Source organism: Bombus vosnesenskii, unplaced genomic scaffold, assembly GCF_011952255.1.
Source record: "Bombus vosnesenskii isolate JDL3184/JDL3185 unplaced genomic scaffold, Bvos_JDL3184-5_v1.1 scf7180000013263, whole genome shotgun sequence".
Lineage (NCBI taxonomy): Eukaryota > Metazoa > Arthropoda > Insecta > Hymenoptera > Apidae > Bombus > Bombus vosnesenskii.
In genome coordinates, this window is record NW_022882923.1 from 3450511 (window position 1) to 3469554 (window position 19044).

At 31.5% G+C, this 19044-nt stretch overlaps 3 protein-coding genes and 1 non-coding gene across 10 annotated transcripts; 3 read left to right on the forward strand and 1 right to left on the reverse strand.

Moving 5' to 3' along the window:
- The first annotated feature begins 1265 nt into the window (after positions 1 to 1265).
- LOC117231433 (trypsin-1) lies at positions 1266 to 6378 on the forward strand. 2 transcript variants are annotated; one of them, XM_033489875.1, is made up of 6 exons: positions 1266 to 1497; positions 2017 to 2110; positions 2607 to 2769; positions 3062 to 3276; positions 4983 to 5185; positions 5591 to 6378. In XM_033489875.1, exons 1-6 carry the CDS (start codon positions 1435 to 1437, stop codon positions 5771 to 5773), a joined length of 921 nt encoding a protein of 306 aa, XP_033345766.1. In that variant the 5' UTR covers positions 1266 to 1434; the 3' UTR covers positions 5774 to 6378. The 2 variants fall into 2 exon arrangements, with proteins under 2 accessions (XP_033345766.1, XP_033345775.1); XM_033489884.1 differs by having other exon boundaries at positions 3074 to 3276.
- Positions 6379 to 6657: 279 nt separating this feature from the next.
- LOC117231419 (vitamin K-dependent protein C-like) lies at positions 6658 to 9223 on the forward strand. 3 transcript variants are annotated; one of them, XR_004492962.1, is made up of 8 exons: positions 6658 to 7257; positions 7551 to 7632; positions 7712 to 7880; positions 7949 to 8154; positions 8303 to 8514; positions 8595 to 8603; positions 8754 to 8811; positions 8980 to 9045. XR_004492962.1 is itself a non-coding variant. In XM_033489857.1 (7 exons), exons 1-7 carry the CDS (start codon positions 7165 to 7167, stop codon positions 9099 to 9101), a joined length of 942 nt encoding a protein of 313 aa, XP_033345748.1. In that variant the 5' UTR covers positions 6666 to 7164; the 3' UTR covers positions 9102 to 9223. The 3 variants fall into 3 exon arrangements, 1 of the variants encoding a protein (XP_033345748.1); XR_004492961.1 differs by having other exon boundaries at positions 6660 to 7257; positions 8303 to 8603; positions 8980 to 9057; XM_033489857.1 differs by lacking the exon at positions 8595 to 8603 and having other exon boundaries at positions 6666 to 7257; positions 8980 to 9223.
- Positions 9224 to 9945: 722 nt separating this feature from the next.
- Positions 9946 to 12663, reverse strand: LOC117231390 (trans-Golgi network integral membrane protein 1-like). Of its 4 annotated transcripts, none has more exons than XM_033489800.1 (4): positions 11269 to 12663; positions 11138 to 11173; positions 10907 to 11055; positions 9946 to 10798 (listed from the first exon to the last, which is right to left on the reverse strand). In XM_033489800.1, exons 1-4 carry the CDS (start codon positions 12356 to 12358, stop codon positions 10652 to 10654), a joined length of 1422 nt encoding a protein of 473 aa, XP_033345691.1. In that variant the 5' UTR covers positions 12359 to 12663; the 3' UTR covers positions 9946 to 10651. The 4 variants fall into 4 exon arrangements, with proteins under 4 accessions (XP_033345691.1, XP_033345684.1, XP_033345711.1 ...); XM_033489793.1 differs by having other exon boundaries at positions 10907 to 11058; XM_033489820.1 differs by having other exon boundaries at positions 11287 to 12662.
- A 3107-nt stretch (positions 12664 to 15770) lies between these two features.
- Positions 15771 to 15842, forward strand: Trnad-guc. Its single transcript has one exon. It is a non-coding gene; the product is annotated as a tRNA-Asp (tRNA).
- Positions 15843 to 19044: the final 3202 nt, after the last annotated feature.

Sequence of the window (19044 nt, forward strand, 5' to 3'; positions counted from 1 at the left end):
GAGGAAAACAGAATCGTTAAAAGTGAATTCTCGTCGATGATACCGTAAAATCGAAGAGCTCTTGTTTCTGCCACACATTCGAGATCGCAGATAAATGCCAAACGATATTAAATATATCGTAACTTGGTCGAAAGTGGAAAAACCAGACTTTAATCGGCATATCGAATAGTCTCATGTCTATCTTGAACCAATGGCACATTATTAATACAAAACGCTTGCGGTTCAACGGTACCAGTTGACGCGCCAGTATGTATAATAAAAGTTTTGCATATAATAAGATACAGATAGGTATTCATAAACGTCTTCTCCCTTTAAATCTGCATAATACATTCGAGGCATTAATTTTTGGGCGCGTCTCGATTACTTACATGACATGAATAAGTGAAAGAAAAACATTTTCTTTCTTGAATGTCGCAATGTCATATTTAAACAAATAAGAATGAAATAGTACGTAGTTGTTTTAAAGACCAAATAATATAATCAACAGAATTTTTAAATTACTCTACTGTCAGATTTATCTTAAGTATTTATTAGAAAGACGTTTACAGTATTAAAATATCGTCAGCATTAAATCATGAAATTTTTTTAAAAATGTACTTTTTATTCATTCTAAGAGATACATTCAAATGCGAGAAATCAAATATAATTTTTTTCTTATTAATCGTTGTCTATTTAAAATTCAAATAAACTCCAATTTAATCACACGTATATAACATACTGGATTAATTAATTCAATAAATGTAATAGTGACTTACCAATCAATATATACGTACATATATTAATATCTAACAATAAGTATAGGTAATAAACACATTTACAAGGAACGATAGACACCTTTACACTTAGTTAATATCTTTACCAAAAACATAAAAATGACTGACTAATAAACACACTGTCTGATCAGTATAGTAATTATAACATATACATCAATTTCTGTAAATGATACACACAAAAGACGAGCATTAAAATCAAATTACTCCTCATATTCTTCCGTAACATCTATAATCATACCAAAAAGTATTAGATTATATTTAGAAACTGTGGATAAGTCCATACCCGTGGAAAGAGAAAAAACAAGATTGCAGTTATCGATGGAAACCATTGAAAAGTTAGAGTGACCCTGATGACGGTCAATAACAGTCATCCGTAATTCGACCCTGAACGTGAACCCGAACTGGTCAGGTACTGTCCAGTCGCCGACCAGTCGGTCGTGCCCTCCTTCTCTTCTGGAATAGCAATTACCTCTTCGACCTGAGTCGTCCTCAGTCGCCGTGGGACGCTGGCGATAGTAACTCCCAGCTAGGGACATGTCCGTAACTCGTTCCTGACAGCGCCCGCGCGGAGGATCCTTCATCAATAAAGAATCCTTCCTGTGGAACGTGACGCGTGAAACTTCACACGGATAATAACACGGACTAAATTTAATCACGGAAAATGAAGTTTTCCCAGTGCGTTGTATTATTGGTCGCTCTGTATCTGGCCTCAGAAACTTGTCAAGTAAGATCTTCTTCCTGATAAAATTTCCTTGAACTGTGATATTAGTAATATATCATTAATATTAATAGAAGTGGTAATTTTCGAAATATGGAATACTATAAAATAGTAAAAATTTGTTAACTTACTTACTTTTTCATCGATTGATTTTACTTGTGAATTCGCTTGAAATTAGACAATTATAGAATATTATAAAATGATGAAATTGTTTTAATATTTTTTATGATTCATGATAACCGTGTAGATTTAGTGGTCTGGTAGGTTTGTTGGTTCATCTAGGTTTAGGTACAACGTAAATGGGCGACGATCTGCTATGGTTTACAATTATTGAAATTTATATACCTAATGTAAGCAGATTACATAGTTGAACGATTTCGTACAAAAATGATACACGATGATTAATTAATTGAAATCATGATAACGTGGTATAATATGAATCAAATGCTGTTTTTAAAAAAGAAATATTAATTCTATTAGATGATAATAAACAGATATTGAGTTAGAGTTACATAAAATTTTTAGGCAAGTACTTTCGGTGAGAGGGTGAAAAACTTTTTTGGTATTTTTGGTAACAAACCACCGTACGCCATGGAAGAACCTGCACCTTGTTACTGTAGTAAGTACAGCTTCTATCTTCGCTAACAATATAAAAAATAACGAGTTACAAATGACAATATAAAACTCGGTTACACAGTATTGAGAATATTAGAAATATTTACTTAATTATAATATTCAATACATTCAATGTATATAATAAATACAATATCATCTAGTACAAAATAAAATTACTATTGCTAACTGAGAAACTAAAATTCTATTAAATGTTACTTATCGGTACTGTTTACATAATGAATACATAACCACACTCACTAAAACAAAAAGCAGTCACACAAAAGGCACTAAATTTCTATTCAACGCTATTACTTAATCCCAACACCGTTATAAACTCCAACATTACATCAAATTCTAAATTCCATCTTAGTATTAAATTCCAATCGATATTGTCAACTTACCGTGATTATTATCTTATCTTTCGTTACCGTTATGAACTGCGTTTTCCATTTAAGAAAACTAGGTTGTTAGCACCTTTACCTGTTCAAACTATGTATTAGGTTGCGGTCTGCGGAACGAAGAAAGCCGAATAGTCGGTGGTCAGACTACTCGTATGAATGAATTCCCATGGATGGCCAGGCTTTCGTATTTGAACAAATTCTACTGTGGTGGAACGTTGATTAATGATCGCTACGTCCTGACCGCGGCTCACTGTGTCAAAGGGTAAGCATTCACTGAAAAATAAGCAATAACTCTCTATAATATCCACGTGACTTGCACGTTACGTACTCATATATCTATATTTCCAAATTTTCGAAAATAAAACAAAATACTCATATATCTATATTTCCAAATTTTCGAAAATAAAACAAAATTCTAGTTGCTACAGGATTTCTATAACTTGGGGTGTTAAAATCTCCAGAAAAATAATTCATAGAACAAAACGTTTCGAATCTCTGATTTAAGTTACCAGCGATGATTCAGTTCTCCAGAGAAGCATGATCAGCTTTGCTAGTCCCATTTTCAGGTTCATGTGGTTCATGATCAAGGTCACGTTCGGTGAACACGACAGGTGTACCGAGAGAGGAGCTGAGACCAGATACGTGGTCAGAGTGTTAACCGGTGATTTCAGCTTCCTCAATTTCGACAATGACATCGCGCTTTTACGGCTGAACGAAAGAGTGCCTCTCAGCGACACTATAAGGCCCATATGTTTGCCAACAGAAAAAGGTGCGACTTTTACTTTTCTTATTACATTAAACACAAATATTGCTAACATTTGTACTTCCTTTTGACTAATTAAATTTGTGTGTTAAAATGTTATATATATAATTGCTAATGTTATTAGTATATTATTATTTTTATTATTGACATTAAAATACTATATTTATATTAATATTGCTAATAATAAACAATAAGGTATAGATTATTAGTGTGCCAATAACTAGTGCATAATCTTTTGAAAATACGAAATAATTATTTTTCTTCCAAAAATCGTAGTTTTCCAAGAAATTTCTATGACTCATAATATCGCGATACACACGTGTAAAATGCGCTGTGATAAATTATAACTGATATTAATCAGTAATGATAAAATTTTCAAACTTGTTTTATAACAAAAGCCTATAGTCTACAACTTATAATTTGTCAACTAATTAGTAAATTAGTTGCTAAATTATTGTGTAAGACAGCATTATTAATATAAACTTTTGAGAACGTTCATCATTTGAATTCCGTAATTCTTAAAAACTCTTGTCAATTTCGAAACACACCTATCGCATGTATTTTAACTAGAAACTTAACAAGATTTTGGAGGATCAGAATTAGCATACGAATGACAAAAAATTGACCTACTTCTATGTTAAAAACTTTAACGCAAATTCTTCTTGTATCGATCTTCATCTGTTTAGTCGAGGGCGTGTCATTTCTCCTATCGATCAACATGTTTTTTTTAATTCTATCAAAAAAAGTGTGAACGAATTCCTATCGTTAAACTCTACCAAGTACTTACAGAGATAATAAATTCACACGTCAACCACAGACATCTCGGCTTTAGCAATGCGCTGCTTAATAAAGCCAGCATAACTCAAATCTATGAGATATTGCTACATTAATCTTCTAACTACAAACTTAAGCTTTCACAACAGAAAAATACACGACCTCACAAATGATTTAATGCGTCCTCTGGAATTATCCCATAACCATATTTTCCTTCTCCACGGTCATCAAAACAAAAACAACTAACGATTAAAAATATCCAACACATACCATTATATGGTCTTCACTTCAAATAAATTCAATGTTATTACTGAGTAGTATCCATATAAGAATACGAGTAACAGAGGGTCATCGTTTCTTAAAAACATCTAAAACAGAAATATGTAGATGGAAAATGTACTTTCCCCGCTGTAAAATTGTGGAAACGGTTAAAGTACTCCTACAAAACGCATACATCCTGAATGCATCTACGTCAATGACTGTCGATAATATTTTAATTTAAAACCTAGTATGGCAAGTTCAAAGAAAAAAATAAAATAATTACATCGATCGAACACATATCGTTGCATGTTTCATTCGATAATCGCATTATTTACTGGCTGATTCATGAAGGGGCTGAATTGCAGGCAGAAATTAGTCAACATACGGGTAGCTTTCGCGAATGCAACCGCGTGATAACGGGCCATTTCGAATCATAACTCAATGAAAAAACGCAGTGGCAATCGTTATCCGAAATTGCATAATTCGTGTCAAGCGACTAGGTGAAAAGTGCAAGTGGATCAAATCGAATGGCTCAAATACGAAACGTTCTAGCCAGCTATGACACAGGTATAGGTCGTTTGCGTGTTTGTTCGCATTGCATCGTAATCCCGCTCTTACTCTTTCTGTTTGATAATTGTTTCCATCGTTGCATATACGGGCCACGTTAATGTTTCCAGATAAGCAATACGTTGGAACGAAAGCAATCGCGTCCGGCTGGGGTACCTTGTACGAGGATGGGAAGCCATCTTGCCTGCTGCAGGAAGTCGAGGTACCGGTTATGAGCCTTCAGGATTGCCGTAACACAAGCTACAGTCCACGTATGATCTCTGATAACATGATGTGCGCTGGATATCCTGATGGGAAAAAGGATTCTTGTCAGGTAAGATCTGAATTTCTTATCAATATTCAAATATCTCTCATTCTGTGCGGAAGTATCTTGACATATACGCGCAGTAGATAAAACTTTAGCAGAAAATTACTTAGATACAAAAAAAAATTCTTTTACGGGGTTATAATTATCTCCATTTATCTTCATTTATCCCACCGCAGTAGATTAGGATACATTTGAATTAAAATTGATCACGTGCAATATCAATTAAGGATTATAAATAATTAAATATTACGAATCCTGTTGGACGATTTGTACTATGAACACCTTAGACCTATCGTCATAGATTCTAAATCGACAGTGCAACTATGCAGAAAATAATCGTTAAACTATTTCTTCTCAATTATGCCTTCAAAGAAATTATAGATGAAATTATACATTTTTCCTTTCTTCAAGGGTGATAGCGGAGGACCACTCATAGCCGAACGCGAAGACAAGAAATACGAACTCATAGGTATAGTATCCTGGGGAAACGGATGTGCTCGACCAGGATACCCTGGCGTTTACACAAGAGTCACACGATACATAAACTGGATAGTTTACCACTCGCGAGAGGGATGTTTCTGTGAACAAAATTAAGATCAATTGTTATGTGTAACAACGTGGAAAGCAATAGATTTTTCTGTATTATATTAATTATTATTATGAAACAACATTGAATGGGGATAAATACAAGTTTCATGGTGACGCCATTATCGATGATGGACTTTGAGATACATAGGGACATCAAGTCGATTTTCTTCGGATATTAATTAATATTTAGTTTCCAAAGTCATTGAAAATGTATTTTCTTAACATATTTTCAACATTGCAACAAGTAAATTATATAATTTTTTTTGGATATTGCTACTTGTATTAATATTCATGTAGAGACTAACTTCTACACAAGCAAATGTTTATTCTGCTTTTTGACAAATCTTTTTCTAAGAGAATATGCTCAAATGTAAGTAAGGTACGAATTACTTCGCTAGGAATTATTTAAATAGTATTCATAAAATACTCAAACATTCCCTGTACATGATCTTTCATCTAAAAAAGAGGGCTAATTACAATTATTACGAATTAAAAGATCATTTGAGTGTCACACGATCTGCTCAAATATAAAGAAAATTATAATCATTTTAAAAATGAAGTAATATGCTCAATGACAAGATAGTCAATAAACGTTTCTATTATACAAATTATACAACAATTATCAATACACTTTATTTCATCCTAATAACAATTTAAAATCTATAACACTTTAAATATACAAATAATTCAACAAACATGATAAAGCATATGTAGGCAATTAAAAGGATCGAGACAACAAATAATGCGAAGATTGTAATTTACAATACAAATGAGTTAACTTCCTGTCGATTGAGCCCACCAATCGGAACGAGAATTTCTATTGTTCGAATAAGAAATCGTACGAATCAATTTCTATTATATGTACTGCCTCCATTAGATTCATGTAAAGATAATTCTACTGTACTCTTAAACTTCCGAAATCCACAAAAAGCAGAGTTGATCAGTATAATCAATCAATACGACTCAACCATAGCCTATTTCAAATCAATAGAAACGATTACGCTCTCTCGACAAATCTCTGCATAGAAGGATAAGTCGACGCGTATTGAGCCTTCAAGTCGAAGCAAATACAAATCAAAGCTTACGATCGGGATACTATATGTGTCAAACGTACATGTACCATTTCCATGGATTGGTCCATCATACGATGCCTGAAATAGCCTAACGGTACTGTACTAACCGGTTATAAACCGGTTATAATTCAAACGAAAACGAAACAAACAAAAACAAGATCGGCATCCTTTGGTCGATACCGAGGAACCACTCGTTAGTACGTTCGACATTGAGGAAAAAGCGTTGTATATTTTTCAAGATGCGGGCAACGATAATCCCGCTATACAAGACAAACCAACCGTTTAACCGGGACCAGTATCGTTTCGACAGCCGAGAGAAAAGTCATGAAGCTGCAAAACTTCCTCAAATATATCCTTTGTGGTTTGCTGTTGGTGCTCACTTCGAGGTTCATTCACTGCAATAAATTTAATTCATCCGTAAGCAATCTTACAATAATTTAGATAGAAAATTATTACGAGTACTATACTTTTGATATTTTATATATTTTGATATATTACGCGCATTCTGTGCATTTTTGTACCTTTAAATATCCCACAAATACATAAAAGTCTGCAGTCTATGGATAATTTAATTTAATTAAGCCTTAAGATGTAATTTTAAGTCTAGTCATTTCTAAAGAATGACACAACAAGGAAATAAAATATGTAAATAAATTTATGTATTCATATACAAATATATTTTCTAAAGATTTTCGTGTTGATTTCATTAGGACATAGGAGATGACGAACTACGGCAAACACGAGGCGTTCTGGACTACCTGCTTGGGAGATTTAAAACATGTGGCAACTGTCGTAAGGAAACACTTCAATTTTTTTACGATATAAATTACGAGAAATTTTTTCGTTGATTATCGATATAGTTTATTTACAGTTTGCGGAAGACCAAATCGATTTGTTGAGACACGGTTCCTTGGCGGGGAATACACGAAGACTCATGAATTTCCCTGGCTTGCAAATGTTCACGTGAAATCAAAATTACTTCTCAGCGGAGTTCTAATAAACGATCGTTATGTTTTATCCTCTGCTAGCCAACTCATTCGGTTAGTAAATAAAATAAAGGTGACGTTGTTAAAAATATTATATGGTAACTTATCGATCTTGTTTATAGTGTAACCGCGCCGGAAGTAAAAATATCTTTTGGAGAATACGATCGATGTAACTTGGATGTATCATCGACCACGGTTAGCGTTGAATCTTTGGTTCTATATCCGGAGTATAACGTAGAATCACATGCTCATAACTTGGCACTGATGAAGTTAAGTCAGCCGATTAAATTCGAGAGAAGAATCTCTCCCATTTGTTTGCCAAACCCAGGTATATAACTCATATAACAAGTTTACACAATTACTGTTAATATTAAACGAAATTGACCAATTTTAAACTCAATTTATAATACATAGATTTATGTTTAGGAATAAGTATTATTATTAATACAACGTATACTATGATCTACATGTTCCAGGTTCGACTTATCTTGGACAAGTTGGAACTTTGGTTGGGTGGATAGTGAGCACAGAGGAAGATACGAACAACAATCAGACTTGTCGACCGCGAAAATTGGGTCTTCCAATTTTGGGACGCGACGAGTGTATTAGATCTGGCATAAATCTTACAAATTTTCACAACGATTCCGGCTGTGCTGGAATATTAGGTGGAAGTTCTATTGTATGCGAGGTATGTTAACTTATCGTCAGTATTATCTTACTAATTGTTTACAAGTTCTATTAATATCGAAACTCTCTAATTAAGTACAGATATAAAAGGTACGTATTAACAAACCATTAGATAATAAGAATACCATTAAATTACTAAATTTCAATCGAGAAGAATTTATCTTTCTTTTTGATTTATGTTTTATTTTATACAACTTTGCAATAATTTGTATCAATAAAATATGAAAATATATTTTTCAGAACGATGTAGGTTCTTCAGTGCAATATCGTTCATATGCTGGAGTATATGATCTAGTCGGTACGTATATCATTTATGATATTAGTTCTAAAATTGTATGAGTCACTCAAATAACCATAGTTGATAATTTTATTACAGCTATCTGACTATGATTATATAAATCATTCACGACTGAAATTGTATATACTAAAATAGTAAATTAATAAGAGACATTCTACTTCATAACAGGTATAATTTCGGATGTAAATAAATGTGGTAGCACCCCTGCCATTTCGATATTCACAAGAGTTGGTCCACATCTAAATTGGATATTACAACAAACCAAAGATGCGTGCTATTGTCCAAAATAATAGATCATAGTTATTGAACTACGATCATTTCTCTCTTGTAAATATAATTCTACTGTATAGTATTCTAAACCTTTAGAAAGAATATGTAAATCCATTAGTAAATAAACTTCTAAATAAGAAAAGGTTAATTGTTTCTAACAACGATTTTATAACGAAGAATATACTTATGAAAATTATATAATGTATGTACCTACAATGTACGTTCACTTTGTTGCATGAAATTTATTACATGCTCGATGTCGGCACTTGCAATAATATTTTTATAGCATATGCGTGTATAAGTGGACGGTATTTCCAATCATGACAAATTAGTTTGGTATAATTCTTGATAAATGTTAATGTACAATAACTCATTGAAATGACCTAAGTTTGATACAAATATATAGATACATACGTATAAACACCAGAATACTTTGTGCACCGAATTCGCTTAAACATACATACAGTAATTGCATTGCTTAGATATTTCGAACATTAATGATAATGCATTCGAATTTTCGGATTAACGAATGTAACATAAGATTATAAAATTTTCATTATAATACAACATTTAGCCGCATGCTATATCGAAAATAAAAATTATGATTATAATATATTAATACTGCAATATATAATATACATATATCATTGAAGGAACTGTTTGCAAAAGTGTACCATATAATTCTAGAGCTACTGCTGATTCTACACCTATACAACTTTAATCTGTGAATAAATATAATAAACGGTAGGAAGGTAAAAAAATGAAATTTAAAAAGTGAAGTATTAAACCTTAAAAAGTTAATATAGAAGCCTAAATATACTACGTAAGTGACATTTTTTCTTATCAGTGTTTTTATTTCACCGATTTATATTAATATTTACATCATTGCTTGCAATTTGGTGTAACAATTTAGTCCAGTTAAAAGAAAAATGTATCTTATTGGTAAAATATTAAAAATCGTACTCTAATATACAAAAAAATTTGAAATACAATACGTGCCAAACTAATTTTGTAAAATGATTTGTAGTTTTTAAGCGAAAAAAGCAAAAATAATAATGTAAAATAATATAATAAATCTTCTAATGAGTTCGAAAGTATAAATTTAAATCTACATATTCCTAATTGTACAAGATGACGATAATGTTTAAGTTTAAAATTACTTAAATATTCAAAAATTAATAAGGCTAATATTTATTTACTTCGTATAGTATCGATAATATACTGCAAAAAACTTATATTTTAATGTACTTGTAACCAATAAGAATATATATGTGTATGTATGTGCTGAAATGTGTAAACAACTGATTAAAATACATAATAAAAATTTACTGAAAAGAAAAGGTTATTGAACGTAAATTGAAAGTAAACGAACTATTTAGCTATTACGATATACAATGGAATATTGCATTATTTAGCAACAACAAACTTTAAAATAATAACAATTAGTGGAACATTGACAAAGAATCAATTTGTCAAAAGTGAAGTCATATTACAATGGAAATATACTTCAGTACAAAATATGTTACACAAGTACTATTATACAGTAGCTTTAAAATATTTGATACATGCATTAATATATGACATGGGTCACATTTGCATTACACTGTGATGTAACTGCTTCTTCAAGTGTACAATCTAATTTAGTATAATTAACTGTACTCGATCGTCGTCTACCGCGATTACGTGATCTTCGTCCTTCCAATACAATAGCTAATATCTGCGATATTAAAATACCAAGATATCAATAACAGAAGTGAATAAAATAAAATATAAAGATAAATATAATATAAAATATATATAAATATATCATAAAATTATTACACACCTTCTGTTTATTATGATAACCAATGTATGCAGCTATTGAGATTAAGGAAATTATACTGAAGTAAGTAAAAAAGTGGGATTCTTCATCTGGCCTGATATTATTGTAACTAGACATCACATTTTTCTGTTCAGTCATACCCAGACCTTGATCTGCTATTATGAAAATATATATTCAATATAAATACATTAAAATATTAAGCAGTATAAAAGATTTTATTATAAAACTTTTTACCTGTATCCTCAGGCTGCTCAGGTCTATTATTTGGATCTAAAAAAAAAATATACATAGAATTTAAATCTTTTATGGATCATACGTAAAAGTAAAAATACAAAATTTTAGGTAATAATAGATTTGATAAGTACCAATAGATAATTCATCACCTTGCACGTTGGAATTCCATTCATGACTAAAACCTTGTTCCTGAGTGTTTTCTGATAATGTACTTGTTGTGACATCCTCACTACCATCATTCTTATTTCCTCCATCTTCATTATTTACAGAATTTGTATTAGTTATCTCTTCTTTTCCTATCCCTACTTTGTCATTACTTTTAGGCGGTGGTTCTATATTTTCAAGAACCTCATCTTTTCCATTTTGTGACTCCTTTCTTTTATAGCCTGTTGGAGATGTATTGATACCATCGATGTTACTTTCACTAGATATTATAGAGGATTTAGTACTATTCTGTTTTCCTTGTACTAGTGGCATAGTTACAACAGCTTTAACATCAATATGTCTATCTATCTGTGTTTTATTTTTATTATCATCATTTCCTTTTAATGCTTCACTGGAAGGTTTGTCTATTCCTGGACTAGGATGCAGTACTTGTGGATCTGGTTTTACATCTTTATCATCTTCTTTCTCATTCGTGTCACCTTGAGACTTATTATTTGTATTTACTTGTTTTGTATCACTAATATGTTTGTTCCATGCTAATATCGCACAAAGTGGAGTAAATTTACCTGATTTATCAAAGCATTCCTGATAGCAGAAACGTAACGACTTTATATATGATAACTGACGTTCCAATTGTTTATATGCAATATTAATGTCACTAATATTGCCACAAAACTCATCTTTATCTCTTTCTTTTTCACCAGGGACCAAACTTTGAATATATGAATAAAATGTAGTCGTATTATTATATTCCTTGGGAAATTCATTAGAGTGACAAACTTTATACAATCCATCAAGGAATGCAAAACATAAAAGGATATTCGTTGACTTTAAATCATGCTCATCCACAGAATATGTTAAATTATTACAAACTGATGTAATATTATTTTCGTAAAAAAACGGTTGTACATTACAATTTAAGTAATTCTTAGCTTTTATTACATCTATAATACGTAGGGTTGTTGGTGCACTTAGTACATCTGACACTTTCATACAGTAAAGAAAAAAAACGAATATAGTAAAACCGAAAAGTGAACGACTTGCGTAGTTTTCCATAATTCCTTTATCTACAAAGTCAATATTCTATATCACTTTTAATTTCCTTAGTAATCACTCCAACACATCTATTACTGCGAGTACTGTATTACTTTTTGCGATTATAATGAACATAACCTTTCACAATTTAATTTGATACTAACCCCAACAACGCATTTAATATCATAGAATTTTACATATGCGCCATCTTTCTTCTGGATTAAGCATACGTAACCTAAAAGGTCGTTTAAGTAATTAAATCATTTTGCGTAATGTATAAAAGGTTTACAATTGAACAATAATATAACGTTTTCTTTCTTCTTATATTAATATATATGTATATATATAATAAGTAAAGTTTTGATTCGCAATATATTTTACATATAAATATGCGATTATTCTTGTAGTTGCTATTTTTCGCGATGAGTAATCTACAAGATTCAATGTTAATGGCTGCGAAGAAGACATTAGAAAATTTCATATTTATTTGAAATAACATTACTGTTTATGGTACAATACCATTTATTTCGTTTCCAAAATTATTTATTTTATTCATTATATTAATCACGAATAATGGCAACAATGTATATATAATTCATTTTATAAATGATAATAATAATTAATAGATCCTATTAATTATTATTAATATCTAATCTAATAATAAGAAGGAAACATAATCTATAAAAATAATCTAATAATAGGAGGGAAGCCAATAGATAATTGAAATAAATATTTATATATGTATGTACATCTCTTCCATCATAATTTAGTGACAAAATTGCTAACAGACGTATAAAATTAATATCAAATTGATAGAATAATATAATATAGAATGTATTTAATAGAAAATAAGTAATTCCTGTGATAATAGATTAAAGGACAGTTTTCCAGGATTTAAATTACCCCAGTAACTTATTTATTAAAATTTGTATAAATGATAAAACCTCTTCACATTATTAGCATAATGATAAATGTTTTTAAAAATGACAAAACATAAAGCTTCCCATCCCCCCAGATTAACAGTAATCTGAAATTAATTGTAAACTATCCAAAGTACATTCAAGTGACTCACATCAAAGTGACTCTACGAATGATTATTAAAAATAAAACCACGCTATGTACAATTAATAAACAACTAAGTAAATATATATTCATAGTCAATTACAGTTGCAGATACATAGATTCCGAAAAAGTAAGCAAACGAATCACGACAGTCCACATGTATAGTGGCTAATATCTCATTCGCTCTTCGACCCCCGTAGGAGTTAGACATATATCACGAGCGAGCGAACAGTAAAGTGATAGGAATGAGTGCGGACAATAATTAAGAGTTGATATATTCTAAAGTAAATCGTGTAAGTCCGAAAAAAGTGCACCACCATGAAGAAGGGAAAAACCAAAAAAAGGGGGTCTTTCTTCCAACAGGAAATATAACGGATAACAGGAATAACGAATATACGGCCTCGAAATACAGCACCAATGAAATCACAAAAACGAAATGGTGAGCGTAGAAATTATAACTAAAGAAATAAATGTGGGATGGTATGACGTCAGGGAAGGACGTGGCTGATTGTTTATAAACGTTGTCAAGATATGTTAATGTTGTCAAAGAGCGAGCGTTGCCAAGGTTTGTTAAGGGAAAAATAAGCGTGGTAAATGCTGTCAGAGTTGAATTAATCGTGGTCGAGGGAAGTTCGTCGTGTTGTTGTGACGTAGAATTAGTGAGAAACGAATACGCAAAACGCGATATTATATTCGATTTTGTGAGAATGCAACGATATTGTTTTTTCATCATACTGTTTTTTCTGTTAAATTATAATATGATATTCCTACATAAATGAAAGAAAACTATCACAGTGCCTCAAACTGCTTGCAAAACGGATAAAAGAAATACATAAAGAGACTAAACTTTGTACGTATATACTACTAAGAAAGAAAATAACAATACAAGGGATGGTCACAATAGCCATGGAAGACATTGCACCAAGTTTTCACCGTTTATTGTGAACAATGTACCTAAAACTGTATTCTTGGACTCAATAAACTTTAAATCTCGCTTCAACATAAAAAAAAAGACATTGCACCAAGCGCAAAACCCAATAGCAAAAGCAAAAGCAGCGTCAACATATGAAGTCAACCATCATACAAGGAGATTTGTAAACAAAACAGAATACTAATCTATGAAATTTGTGAGAGAAGATTGGAATGCTGCCAAATGCTTCTAGTTTAAATCTCTGCGGATATGACATTAACAAATTTAAAGAGATAAAAATAAATTGCTGCATGTGCAGCATGGGAAAAGATCATAAAAAGGAATCGTATCCTGTGCAAGCGATGTCTAAGAATAAGTCATCTTACATTTAACTGCAACTTTAATTAAAGGTTAAATGTAATATCCCACACGATCCAGACGAGTGATCCCACTCCAACATAGATTACGATAGCGAGGAAAACATAACATCTTCTTACGTAAATTGTAAAAGCTTAGAACGTCCAGTCTCTTACGGAGGATGCCCGAAACTCAAAGGAATCAAAAGGTCAAAGAAGAAATAGATCATCCAGCTTTGACAACATTGCAAACATAACTCTGCAAAGAATCTTCCACCTCTATATATATGTACTACTACACAATTGTATCTAATAATTGTTTAAACTCAGCATACTTCTACAAGATAAGGAGAAGCGCTAAAAAAGAAAGACGAAGACAGCAATAATTCAGCTAACTACCAACCAGTTAGCCTCTTGCCCAACATTAACATTTGAAACAATAAATAAGGGCAGTAATACAAATTGTGTCTATAATAAGCAAATACACGATACATAACATAACAAAATTCGCAGCTGACGTATTCGCAGATGACATGTATAGGTCACGCAGACGATTGAAAAGAGATCGAGAATCGCAAGGAGAAAGAAACACAGGCGACTGCGTCGACCTGGAAAAAGCATTTAATACAATCTGGCTGGCTACATTTCTCCAAACTTGAAAAAAAAATGCAAGCCATTTTCAATAAAAATACTATGGAATATACTACACGACAAACAGTTTTACATAATAGACGGACAGAACACCATTACAAGAACTATTCAAAATGAAAGACGGACTACAACAAAGAGCTGTAAATTGCCTCATCTTGTTCAACATATATACAAACGATCTACATCAGATGTACGGACTAAATAGCGACAACAAAGGAGCTATCGCATTTGCGGACAATTCGCAACAGAAAAAGCTAGGACAAAAGAATAATATATAGTCCAGACATAAACTTCAATGACTTCGCAACTAGATTCAAATATACATTGATAAGATATAATTTAAGGGATAAACATAAAAAATATATTAAAAAATATTTGTAGTTACAAAAAATTAAAACAATTATAAAGAAAGTAATGTAACTGAGATATGGAATAAAAGGAACACGAAACCAATTCCTCGATAGTATAGCGGTCAGTATCCCCGCCTGTCACGCGGGAGACCGGGGTTCGACTCCCCGTCGGGGAGAATTAAATTTTATTTTTATATTTTGTATATTTTTTACATTTACATAAAAATTCTATACAGTTTGTATATCACACAGTCCTGTATATAATTGTTATTACATCTCCAACCTCGTATAATTTTATCATATAATAATTTTTCAATCTTTGTCGTTAATTTGTGTTCGTTATACTTATTGTACCCATGTAAATATCGTTCTTTTTTTGATATAATAAACATTCGTTAAAAAAAGTGGTTAATGTTTTTAACTGTCATACGGGAGACCAGGATTTGATTCTCCAATGAAGACTATTTTCTTCATTTCCTTTTTCTACTCATACACAGTGTACTGTATGAAATATTGATTATATAAATATAATGATTTCAGTTTTATTTTATTTTAGTTTTATTTTATAAGCGATCAAAAGAAAAAACGAATATATACATACATAAAATCGTTCTAATTTATCAGCCAACATAGTATTTCACTATTAATAAAGAATGATTTGTTAAAAAGGTTAAATGGGTATATATTTAAATGGGTCAATCAATGGGTCAGTGAAGTTTCAATTGTAGAAATTAAATTTGAAAATCTATGAAAACTAGTGTGCAGAAGCGTGTTATATTCGTCTTTACCAAAGTATACAAAGTACACATCATTAAATTTGAATTCAATGGATATAATGCTCCGTTTAATGGATTGATATTAAACATAATCGTGTATTAGGAAGTAAAATAGAATTATTCGTGTAAAAACATATTAGATACAAACATATTAGAGCTTAAATTCTTTTGCAAATATGTTCCAGCTCTTGCATCATCTTATGTAATCGAAAAAAGCTGCAATGATTTGATTATTCTCGTTTTGTCGTTTGCTTTGCACAATAGCCAAAGTATCTTTTCTATTACAACTTCCAGGATTATTTAGTTCGTACTATCATTGTAAAATTATAGTAATGTATAAGTTAAAAAATTATTTAAAATTTCTTCCATAACTTAGGAAATTCGAATTCTTGCATTTTCTAAAAGGACTTGAAACAGGAAGTTTTCATTGAAAGGATTAACAAACGTTGTTTAAACTTGTTTCGTAAGTATTCTTTATTTTTTGTAAAATTATACAGCCAAAATAATATCATAATTTACGATGCAAAATTTAAGAACATAGATATTCGCGTTTCTTTCTTGAACGACTCGTGGACATTTCGTTTCGTTACTAAATAGATGTATATCATGCTAAAATAACTTTATGGGTATATTTTGCTTGTTCAATATTGGTGTGATTTCGCGACGTGAAGTCTGGAAATTATCGAAACACGATACGCTTCCGTTCCCGCGAGAACGACACGTTTCAATCAACGAAACCCACTTAAACTATCTTATAGGTGTTCTTTATTCTTTGTAAAATCATACAGCATAAGCGACCACAGTCTACACAGTGTAGTCAAGCGAGATACAAGTGACATGATCGTTCAACGATTGGGCAAACGACGATCAAAGTACCGTTGCATTCGTACGATCTTCCCAAACCAGAAAAAAATTCCTTTTAACTTGTTATTCCTTATTTTTACCTTTTTTTCTTTTTTTTTATCTATTTATTTTTATTTATTTATTATTGTTGGGAGGCAATTTTACTATTATTGGGCACTGATGTCACGTCGTTCGCCCTACGAATACAGACACACACACATTTGTAAATTCAGGTGGCTCGAAATGCGCGAATTCTCTCATAAAAATTTTACACAAGAAGTTTCTGTCGTCCCTCGCGATAATCGCGTGATTTCGAGAAAGAAAGAAACTTAATGATTAACTCTGAAAATACAGACAAATGTAATACATGTACATCTAAGCCCTAAGAAGAAAACTAGAATCCTCTGCTGGTTAATTATCTAAAATATAATTATGTATATATGTGTATGTTACTTAAATCGAGTGTTGCTCTGCTTGGCAATTTAAATATCGAGCGACGCTTTAATCCATGGATGAATGATCGAAATAAAATCGGCTTTTGTACAAATAGCTCTGTGGTACGTAAAATTTGATTCCCCTACTATAATATAGTTATATAATATACATATATATATTTATATATTATATAATATATATATATAATAGCTAATAAATAATTCTTAGTTAAATTTAATTATTTAAATTCAATTAGTTAAATCCCGTTTTAATCTTGACGGTACCTATATCCAACTCTTAAAATATTAAATCACTTATTATACCTTACGTTTTCTTGTTTCGTCCGCGATTTTTCAAAATGAACAAACTCGTCCTCCTCTCTTATACGTTATCTCGTTATCGACTATTATACCCTTATTTAGTAATGATTTTACGTTACGTAAAGGTGCCATATACGTTAATTACTAGTTGCATTTAAATCACCAGTTGTGTATTTGCGAATAATTGAGAAAAAAATTCTCGTAATGTTCTAACGATCGCTAATCACAAGGGCGATTATGAGGATTGAGTGATGTTTCGTGGTTTCGTAGTGACATAAATGCAAATGGCAACACGTGGCTGAAGAAAACGCGCGATTCGGAAGGATCTACGACGACGAGTATAGAGAAAACGTTGTTCGACGTTCGTTCGCTGCAAGAAACATCTCCATGCAGGGCTAAACTTTGGTTTAGAGTTTCGCGTGTTCTGTAGTGAAAGCTTACGAATGCAAATTTAATCTTATCGTTATCGTCATCTTTTAATTAACAGACTTGTAAATATCGGTGCGATTTAAAATAACGCTTTTTAGCAATAATATTTGTTATTTTTGTTATTAATCAAATATGATTTTTGAAAAGCGAAATTTAACAATGTCTTAGGCACATTGATCTAAAATGCTTCATCAATAATTTTTCATACAAAAAGAATTGCGAGTAAAATCATCGTAAAATTATTCTGGAATGTTCGTTCGAAAAGAAGTCATATGTAGCAGTTTAACGTTTAAATTTTCAGTTTTTTAGTGTCGTATATAATATATACGAAGAATAGCTTAACCTCAACATTAGTTGAACAAAATTTTAATTCACCCTCAGCGTCAGCAATATACTTTCTCAAAGTTCAGCAACCTGCTTAAACAGTATCCTCTATAGACACGTGTGATGTATAGGTAGCTACGTAGGAAACGTGCATATGAAGTTGAATTTCGCGATGATTTTCGCTTGTGTTCCTGCGAACGATGCCTTAGTGCTAGTTCCTAAAATTCAGACAATAACTTCTTACATCATAG